The sequence below is a fragment of the Physeter macrocephalus genome, chromosome 8, assembly GCF_002837175.3.
Source record: "Physeter macrocephalus isolate SW-GA chromosome 8, ASM283717v5, whole genome shotgun sequence".
Lineage (NCBI taxonomy): Eukaryota > Metazoa > Chordata > Mammalia > Artiodactyla > Physeteridae > Physeter > Physeter macrocephalus.
Window position 1 is genome coordinate 4,697,697 of NC_041221.1, and position 10,899 is coordinate 4,708,595.

General features: G+C 37.9%; 1 protein-coding gene across 1 annotated transcript in view; it reads left to right on the forward strand.

Annotated features, from left to right (window-relative positions):
• ITSN1 (intersectin 1) overlaps positions 1-10,899 on the forward strand; it is a 248,386-nt gene that overhangs the window by 124,408 nt on the left and 113,079 nt on the right. The window contains exon 18 of the mRNA XM_028492624.2: positions 8,038-8,061. Coding sequence (XP_028348425.1) covers positions 8,038-8,061 — 24 coding nt within the window. The remainder of the gene's footprint in view (positions 1-8,037; positions 8,062-10,899) is intronic.

The following is a 10,899-nucleotide window of genomic DNA, read 5'->3' on the forward strand; positions in this document are numbered from 1 at the left end:
CCCGCAGTGTATCCCTGGTTGGGAAACTAAGATCCCACAAGCTGCAGTGTGGCAAGAAAGAAAGAAAGAAGGAGAGAGAGAGAGAGAGGAAGGGAGGGAGGAAGGAAAGGTTACTCTGGTGGATGATTTTTTTTTTTTTTCCTTTTTTGGTTGCACTGGGTCTTAGTTGTGGCAGGTGGACTCCTTAGTTGCAGCTCCAGGGCTCCTTAGTTGCAGCATGCAAACTCTTAGTTGTGGCATGCATGTGGGATCTTGTTCCCTGACCAGGGATCGAACCCGGGTCCCCTGCATTGGAAGCACAGAGTCTTATCCACTGCACCACCCGGGAAGTGTCCCTGGTGGGTGATTTTTGATAACGCTTAGATGACTTACAGATTATTTTGGCTGTATTTCGGCTATTGAATTACTGTTGTCATTGCTATAGAGAACACCCTTAAAATGTGGTGTTTGTCACTCTTACTTTGTTTAGTTGACTAATGCTGCCTGCAGTATCAGAGAGTTGCTTATACAAAGGCTAATTTTTTAGCCCTTTATTCCACTAGCCCCTTTTCCAAATAAACTTATTTTTAAAATAAGAACATTCCTTTCTGTTGTAATTTTTATTTTAGTTTTCCATTATTACTTTAAATTTAAGTCAATGTGGAGAGTAAAAAAAAAATCACAAGCCAGTATGTAGCTATATTGTTTTGTTATTTAAAACTCATTTGGAGGACTTAGTGACTATATTATGTTACCTGATGGTTATTATTTCTATTATTCCTCTCAAACCTGGTGAGACCAAAGCAGAAACAGTTACACTGAAGAATCAAAAGATTTATAATTTCATTGAGACAACGCAGAGGCAGATTTAAGTAACTATTGAGTATCTCCTACCAATTTTTCTTTGTTGTAGTCACTTTGGAGAATATGAAGCTTTTTTTTTTTTTCTGACTTTAGAGCATATATTCACTAGCGGCTATAGTTTCTTGTGATGGACCAAGAGAGCCACATTCTGACCCTTTGGGATTTCTTCCATGTCTCCCTTGATACAGCAGTGCCTTTACAGCATCTTCACTAATGATGCAAAAATTACTTCTACCTTGCTGACAGTGAAACAGTTCAACCGCCCAGTCATTCCACACATCGAATTTGATGGTGTGAATTTGCTCCATCCTAAACCTTCCTCTCCTAAAAGGAAACCAGCCTGGAGAGTATAGAAAAGAAATTCGGACTTAGTTTTATTTTATATTCGTATAGAGTGTTCATCTAGAGAAAGAAAGTTTAATTCACTCATTATCAACTAATATGGTGACACTGGAGAAATACCTTATGGAGTGCAAAGTTTTAAAATTAGTTGATTGGAACATTAAACCTATATTCAATGGCTGGCTCCGTAAATGAGGGTTCCGTTTAGCAAAATCCAGCTCTCATAGTTCCTTTGATACAAAACTACTTACAATAAGCCATTCACTTTTTTTGATGCACACTCAAGGTCATGTCCAGTTCCTTAGGGATAAGGTCATCTAGGGAACAGTAGCACCCTGCTTTAGCCCAGATTCTTAAGCATAAGACTGGGATTGGGAAGTTTAATTATATTTAGTTTCTTGAATGAGAAAGAGTTTAGAGGGTAGGTATGCTTTTTCCTTTTATTCTTTTTTTAATATGCAGTCTGGATTAGTTCTGTCTACCCAGATGTCTAGTTGAGATTCATTCTTTTGAGAATCTCTCCTTTTTTCTTCAGTTAAACAAGAACTACACTTATGCCTCCCAATTCAATATCTGATAACCAGTGATGGAAATACTCAAGGCATTAATTAAAAGGAAAACAGTTACTTTTGCAGTTAGATTAACAGGTATTTGTTTTATATTGGTAGCACCCTACTGAAAATATAAAGCATACTTTAGTTTTGGGGAAGTGTTATTCAGGGCTGTGGAACATAAGGTCTCTAGAATCTTGGACCTTTACATTTCTATCTGATCTCATGGAAATTGAGGACTCTTTTTCTCCTTTTAGAAAAGGCTATTTTTCCATGCATTTTAGTAGATATCTTCCTTATAGATACGATATTTATGTTTTCCAAAATTGATCCCAAGTCATAAGTGTCTTTCTAATTTATCACCCAAAGCGAAGAATTACTTAAAAAAGGAAACAGGGAATAAACTTGGCTTTTGTAGGTCTAGGGAAATGATAGCACTCTGATAATGAAGCTTTTGTGCTCAAATTCCCAATTGATAGATTTTATATTTTTACTGCCTTTTGTGTGAACAGTAAATTTTTGATGATCAAATGAAAAATTTAACCAATGATTTAACCAGGAATAATTGATTTTGTTAGTAATTATTGCCAGGATGAATTAACCCTTCTTGAAGTAGCTTTAATTCAGTGGACCAAATTTGTTTACCAAATTTTCTGCTTTTAAAATGTGTTATATATGCAGCAAATATTTCTCATACTAAGGAATCAAAAGTCTTCTCATATTCATGGCCTAGAAACATCAATTTAAAATTATTGATTATTGGGACTTCCCTGGTGGCGCAGTGGTTAAGAGTCCACCTGCCAATGCAGGGGACATGGGTTTGAGCCCTGGTCCGGGAAGATCCCACATGCCGCGGAGCAACTAAGCCCGTGTGCCACAGCTACTGAACCTGTGCTCTAGAGCCCACGAGCCACAACTGTTGAGTCTGTGTGCCACAACTACTGAAGCCTGCGTGCCTAGAGCCCATGCTCCGCAACAAGAGAAGCCTGCGCACCGCATCAAAGAGTAGCCCCCGCTCGCCGCAACTAGAGAAAGCCCGCATGCAGCAACGAAGACCCAATGCAGCCAAAAATAAAAATAAATAAATTTATTAAAAATATAAAATTATCACTTATCTATGACTTTTCTCTTTTTACCTTGTTTTACAGGAAAATTAAAGCTCTCAACATTTTTTGGAGAATCTGTCTGCCTTTTAGCCACATAGAATCATTCTGATAGTTATTTTTCTTATATACAGTGCTTAGCTATAGGTGTAAAATTGTGGCTCTAACGAGTGTCAAATACCATTACCAGTAGGGACTTTTTAGACAGCAGCGTTTGACTGCTTGCCTTTGGCAATGTTAGTAGTTCCTGTAACAGTTTTCCTTGGCCCTGATAGCTTAATGTTCCCTACTTTAAAGACCACTGTGATACAGAGCAGCAACATAAAGTACAGCTTATAGTTTTCAGGGCTCCATTGTCAGCCAAATAAAGAGAATCCACGCAAAGAGGCTAGATGTTGTGTTTCATGTTGGAAAGTTGAGTCCTTGTTGCTTCCCACCTAGTCACTGTGTGCTGGCCAAGTCCTAACGTGAATGGCGTTTACATTAGAGCATTTCTTTCTTCCAGTCAGTGGCAATGCAGGAGGCAGTGTTGTAGTGCCTGGCAGTTCTCCTGGGCTGCGTCATCCACTTAGACTTCTTTCTAAAGGTCTCCATGCCCTACTCAGACAATGCACATCTTTCGCAGACTAAGAATGGTGAACCATCTCCAGCTCTGTGCTTCAGTTTTCCCTGTGCAGATGAGTCCTCAGTGTCTAAGACAGCATTTACCATGAAGCGCTAAGCCTTTTTTGTAAAAGTTAATAATGATTAGTTATTATACATCATTGGAGTATGAGTGAATCTTTCCTCTTGACAAATTGTGTGTGTGTGTGTGTGTGTGTGTGTGTGTGTGTGTGTGTGTGTGTGACTCAAGGCATTAATTAAAAGGAAAACAGTTACTTTTGCAGTTAGATTAACAGGTATTTGTTTTATATTGGTAGCACCCTACTGAAAATATAAAGCATACTTTAGTTTTGGGGAAGTGTTATTCAGGGCTGTGGAACATAAGGTCTCTAGAATCTTGGACCTTTACATTTCTATCTGATCTCATGGAAATTGAGGACTCTTTTTCTCCTTTTAGAAAAGGCTATTTTTCCATGCATTTTAGTAGATATCTTCCTTATAGATACGATATTTATGTTTTCCAAAATTGATCCCAAGTCATAAGTGTCTTTCTAATTTATCACCCAAAGCGAAGAATTACTTAAAAAAGGAAACAGGGAATAAACTTGGCTTTTGTAGGTCTAGGGAAATGATAGCACTCTGATAATGAAGCTTTTGTGCTCAAATTCCCAATTGATAGATTTTATATTTTTACTGCCTTTTGTGTGAACAGTAAATTTTTGATGATCAAATGAAAAATTTAACCAATGATTTAACCAGGAATAATTGATTTTGTTAGTAATTATTGCCAGGATGAATTAACCCTTCTTGAAGTAGCTTTAATTCAGTGGACCAAATTTGTTTACCAAATTTTCTGCTTTTAAAATGTGTTATATATGCAGCAAATATTTCTCATACTAAGGAATCAAAAGTCTTCTCATATTCATGGCCTAGAAACATCAATTTAAAATTATTGATTATTGGGACTTCCCTGGTGGCGCAGTGGTTAAGAGTCCACCTGCCAATTCAGGGGACATGGGTTTGAGCCCTGGTCCGGGAAGATCCCACATGCCGCGGAGCAACTAAGCCCGTGTGCCACAGCTACTGAACCTGTGCTCTAGAGCCCACGAGCCACAACTGTTGAGTCTGTGTGCCACAACTACTGAAGCCTGCGTGCCTAGAGCCCATGCTCCGCAACAAGAGAAGCCTGCGCACCGCATCAAAGAGTAGCCCCCGCTCGCCGCAACTAGAGAAAGCCCGCATGCAGCAACGAAGACCCAATGCAGCCAAAAATAAAAATAAATAAATTTATTAAAAATATAAAATTATCACTTATCTATGACTTTTCTCTTTTTACCTTGTTTTACAGGAAAATTAAAGCTCTCAACATTTTTTGGAGAATCTGTCTGCCTTTTAGCCACATAGAATCATTCTGATAGTTATTTTTCTTATATACAGTGCTTAGCTATAGGTGTAAAATTGTGGCTCTAACGAGTGTCAAATACCATTACCAGTAGGGACTTTTTAGACAGCAGCGTTTGACTGCTTGCCTTTGGCAATGTTAGTAGTTCCTGTAACAGTTTTCCTTGGCCCTGATAGCTTAATGTTCCCTACTTTAAAGACCACTGTGATACAGAGCAGCAACATAAAGTACAGCTTATAGTTTTCAGGGCTCCATTGTCAGCCAAATAAAGAGAATCCACGCAAAGAGGCTAGATGTTGTGTTTCATGTTGGAAAGTTGAGTCCTTGTTGCTTCCCACCTAGTCACTGTGTGCTGGCCAAGTCCTAACGTGAATGGCGTTTACATTAGAGCATTTCTTTCTTCCAGTCAGTGGCAATGCAGGAGGCAGTGTTGTAGTGCCTGGCAGTTCTCCTGGGCTGCGTCATCCACTTAGACTTCTTTCTAAAGGTCTCCATGCCCTACTCAGACAATGCACATCTTTCGCAGACTAAGAATGGTGAACCATCTCCAGCTCTGTGCTTCAGTTTTCCCTGTGCAGATGAGTCCTCAGTGTCTAAGACAGCATTTACCATGAAGCGCTAAGCCTTTTTTGTAAAAGTTAATAATGATTAGTTATTATACATCATTGGAGTATGAGTGAATCTTTCCTCTTGACAAATTGTGTGTGTGTGTGTGTGTGTGTGTGTGTGTGTGTGTGTGTGTTGAAAGCTCTGAACTACAAGCTGGATAAGGTACTATATACTGTAGTCTTTATAACAAGCATATTTTAGATCATTGAATTTGCCACGTGGCTGCAAAAATTTGAAAGACAACACTTAGTCATTATTTAGGTTGATATGCAAATTTTCATCATCAGATAGTATAGTCAGTATACTATTACAAAAGGGGACAGTATTTCTTAGAAAAATGTATTTAGGACTAATTCAGATTTAAGAATTATATTCCTTAATATACTTGGGAAATCCAGGCTTTGTAAATTGAACACAAGAGGCTGTTAGAAATATAAACTCTGCTTGTAATGACACCTGTCCTAAAAATTGCTCCTAGGAACAGAATTATTGTTGAAATGAGAATGCCAGTTATAGTAAATAAGGTTCTTGGCTTAACTAAGGCTTTTATGCTCTCGATTTCAGACCCTTGCTTTCATGGCAGCCTCATTCATTATGAAGGCAGTGAAAGGCAAAATGTTTAGCAACCAGGGGAGAAAAGAAAAGATCTGGAGAAGGAACTGCAGAACAGAATGAGAAGTCAGGAAAAAAATGCATGCGAAGGGAAACAAGGAAGGAAAGAAAAATATCCAGAAAGAGGAGATGCAGAGACAGCAGGAGAAATCAGTGTGAATTTAAATTACAGTGTTGCTTTCTTATGTTAGTAGATTAATGTTTGGCTGTTTCATGGTTTGTTCAAGATTAAATTTTATTTTTACCTCTATGATCCTTTTGAAAAGACCTCTTTTGCAGAGAAGTAATAAAATGCTCTAACTCTCATTCAATGTACTTGTGATTGTGGAAACTTTACACAGATTCCTTCAATGTAGAAAAATAATTAGAACACTCCCAAGACTCAAAATAGTTAACAGACATTGTACATCAGATTCTGTGCCATAGCAGTAGGCTTGTTGGTTGGTTGAGTTTTTTAGTAATAGTGTGGGTTTTTCTTTTGAGGGTTTTCAAAAATACTTAACAAAAGGTGATTTGGGAAAGGGACAAAAGCAGAACTCAGTCTTTGAAAAAAATGTTTTCTTTTTTTTTAATTCTCTTCTTTAGCCAGCCCCCTTGACAGTTGTATCCTTTAGAATAACATGTATTTAAAACAGTGGGATATTGCTTTATAAATAAAATTGAGACATTTGGGGAAAACACAGATTTTTCAGGACAAAATGGAGTCCGTTTTCTCTTTCTGGGAATATATGGGTGTCTAGCAGAGGCTCTTGGGAGACATCGGAAAAGATTCTTAGTTAGCTATTTCTATTGCAGAAAGCACAGGGTTTTCTAGTTCTCCCATTTTTTGTTCGCCTGTCGCCTCACCCCTTCACAGACACATGCACGTACACACTGCCCAATTCATCCCTCTTTGGCTCTTCTATAGCACTTATGATACATTCACTGCCGCCTTGTGCCATGGGGAGTTGGACTTACTATCTGGTTGAATACTGACTACAGATTTAGAAGTGATATTTAAGCATGTTTTTAAATGTTAGTATGCCCCTTTTCGGAATTTAAATAGCCAATCAATATTTTTTTATACTCCTCTGACTTTTCTTGCATCCAGAATGAATACATTTTCTAATTTTGCAATAATGGAATGTCAGTTTTTCTTGATATGGGTAAAATTTCTCTTTTGAAATGGTCATTTTTCAGATTTTTCCACACAGATAGGAGTTCCCCTCTCTTCGTTGGGTTTGTTGATTGGCTTTCTTTAATAACTTTCCATTTGTTTCACAGTCATTTAATTGGGATAAGTTACTATAGTTAAAGACTCAAAAGTCCTTTTAAAAATTCTGATATTGTGTACTACACAATATCCCTGAGTGAGAAGTAAAGTGATGTTTATTTATACAAAAGCGCGCCTACCTGTAAAATCTGTAACTTCCCCTCTCCCCCTAACATTTGTATAGAAACGGGACAGTTTACAAGGCATTTCCTTCCATATGAATTCACTTGTTTGCTCTTCATAGCACCTTCCCTTTGCTGTAGGTAGCACAGGTACTACCTCCCAAGTCTTGCAGATGAGTAAACAGAGGCTTAGAGAAGGACCTGCCAATTTCACTCTTCCTTTATCAAGCTGACTCGCAGGGACAAGAGGGTCTGGAGGCTTTGAGATTTCTGCCATTCATTGAAGTTTTTTGTGGAAGCCAGGAAAGATTCAAGCTGAGTGTCTTGGGTGGAGTGTGGGGGAAAAAAATAAATAAAAGCACTTCTGCTTCTAACTTTCTGTAGGTATTAGGTCTAGACAAAACAAATACCTGCAATTTCTGTTGCTGGTACCTAGATTAATTTCCTAAGAGTTCCATTTAATATGAACAGTACCAAGACTGTTGTAAATAGGAGATGTGTCCTCCACAGTTTTATTTTGATTTATAGTGTTGAGTTCATGAATTTCTAGTGCTTAATCAAGGTATGTTTGGTTTTGTCTTTCTTTTCCAAGAGATAGCCTGAGGCAAAAACCAGAAGCAGAGTTATCCTTCAGAAGAGTTAGATGACCAAATTAGCAATATATTCTCATTAACTACTAGTCTTTTTTAGCCCCTCCCACCTCCCATTGCTTGTTCATTTTTTTTCTCTCTTCACAAACCTTTATGCAATGTCATGTTTATGAAGAGGAAAGCTGTATGTATTGTTCAGGTGGATACTTCTTTTTTTTTTAAATTTAATTTTATTATTATTTTTTTATACAGCAGGTTCTTATTAGTTATCTATTTTATACATGTTAGTGTATATATGTCAATCCCAATCTCCCAATTCATCCCACCACCACCCCCTTCACTTTCCCCCCTTTGTCCATACGTTTCTTCTGTACATCTGTGTCTCTGTTTCTGCCTTGCACACCGGTTCATCTATACTATTTTTCTAGATTCCACATATATGTGTTAATATACAATATTTGTTTTTCTGTTTCTGACTTACTTCACTCTGTATGACAGTCTCTGGGTCCATCCACGTCTCTACAAACGACCCAATATTGTTCCTTTTTATGGCTGAGTAATATTCCATTGTATATATGTACCACATCTTCTTTATCCATTCGTCTGTTGATGGGCACTTAGGTTGCTTCCATGACCTGGCTATTGTAAATAGTACTGCAATGAACATTGGGGTGCATGTGTCTTTTTGAATTATGGTTTTGTTGGGGTATATGCCCAGTAGCGGAATTGCTGGGTCATATGGTAATTCTGTTTTTAGTTTTTAAGGAACCTCCATACTATTCTCCATAGTGGCTGTATCAATTTACATTCCCACCTATAGTGCAAGAGGGTTCCCTTTTCTCCACACCCTCTCCAGCATTTATTGCTTGTAGATTTTCTGATGATGCCCATTCTGACTGGTGTGAGGTGATACCTCATTGTAGTTTTGATTTTCATTTCTCTAATAATTAGTGATGTTGAGCAGCTTTTCATGTGCCTCTTGGCTATCTATATGTCTTCTTTGGAGAAATGTCTATTTAGGTCTTCTGCCCATTTTTTGATTGGGGTGTCTGTTTTTTTTAATATTGAACTGCATGAACTCTTTATATATTTTGGAGATTAATCCTTGGTCCATTGATTCGTTTGCAAATACTTTCTCCCATGCTGAGGGTTGTCTTTTCGTTTTGTATATAATTTCCTTTACTGTGCAAAAGCATTTAAGTTTCATTAGGTCCCATTTGTTTATTTATTTATTTATTTTTTTGTGGTACGCGGGCCTCTCACTGTTGTGGCCTCTCACGTTGCGGAGCACAGGCTCCAGACGCACAGGCTCAGTGGCCATGGCTCACGGGCCCAGCTGCTCCGCGGCAAGTGGGATCTTCCCAGACCGGGGCACGAACCCGTGTCCCCTGCATTGGCAGGCGGATTCTCAACCACTGCGCCACCAGGGAAGCCCCCATTTGTTTATTTTTGTTTTAATTTTCATTACTGTAGGAGGTGGGTCAAAAAGATCGTGCTGTGATTTATGTCAAAGAGTGTTCTTCCTATCTTTTCCTCTGAGAGTTTTATAGTGTCCAGCCATATACTTAGGTCTTTAATCCATTTTGAGTTTATTTTTGTGTATGGTGTTAGGGAGTGCCTCAAGATTGCTTTGGCTATTCGGGGTCTCTTGTATCTCCATACAAATTTTAAGATCTTTTGTTCTAGTTCTGTAAAAAATGCCACTGGTAACTTGATAAGGATTGCACATTGAATCTGCAGATTGCTTTGCTGTAGTCATTCTCACAGTGTTGATTCTTCCCATGCAAGAACATGGTATACCTCTTCATCTGTTTGTGTCATCTTTGATTTCTTTCATCAGTGTCTTATAGTTTTCCGAGTACAGGTCTTTTACCTCCTTAGGTGGGTTTATTCCTAGGTATTTTATTCTATTTGTTGCAATTGTGAATGGGATTGTTTCCATAATTTCTGTTTCTGATCTTTCATCGTTAGTGTATAGGAATGCAAGGAATTTCTGTACATTAATTTTGTATCCTACAACTTTACCAGATTCATTGATTAGCTCTAGTAGTTTTCTGGTGGCATCTTTAGAATTCTCTATGTATAATATCATGTCATCTGCAAACAGTGACAGTTTTACTTCTTCTTTTCCAATTTGTATTCCTTTTATTTCTTTTTCTTCTCTGATTGCCGGGACTAGGACTTCCAAAACTATGTTGAATGATAGTGGTGAGAGTGGACATCCTTGTCTTGATCCTGATCTTAGAGGAAATGCTTTCAGTTTTTCACCTTTGAGAATGGTGTTTGCTGTGGGTTTGTCGTATATGGCCTTTGTGATGTTGAGGTAGGTTCGCTCTATGCCCACTTTCTGCAGAGTTTTTATAATAAATGGGTGTTGAATTTTCTCAGAAGCTTTTCTGCATCTATTGAGATGATCATATGGTTTTTATTCTTCAGTTTCTTAATATGGTATATCACATTGATTGATTTGTATATGTTGAAGAATCCTTGCATCCCTGGGATAAATCCCACTTGATCATAGTGTATGATCCTTTTAATGTGTTGTTGGATTCTGACTGCTAGTATGTTGTTGAGGATTTTTGCATCTACATTCATCAGTGATATTGGTCTATAATTTTCTTTTTTTGTAGTATCTTTGTCTGGTTTTGGTATCAGGATGATGGTGGCCTGGTAGAGTTTGGGAGTGTTCCATCCTCTGCAATTTTTTGGAGGAGTTTGAGAAGGATAGGTGTTAGCTCTTCTCTACATGTTTGATAGAATTCGACTGCTAGTATGTTGTTGAGGATTTTTGCATCTACATTCATCAGTGATATTGGTCTATAATTTTCTTTTTTTGTAGTATCTTTGTCTGGTTTTGGTATCAGGATGAT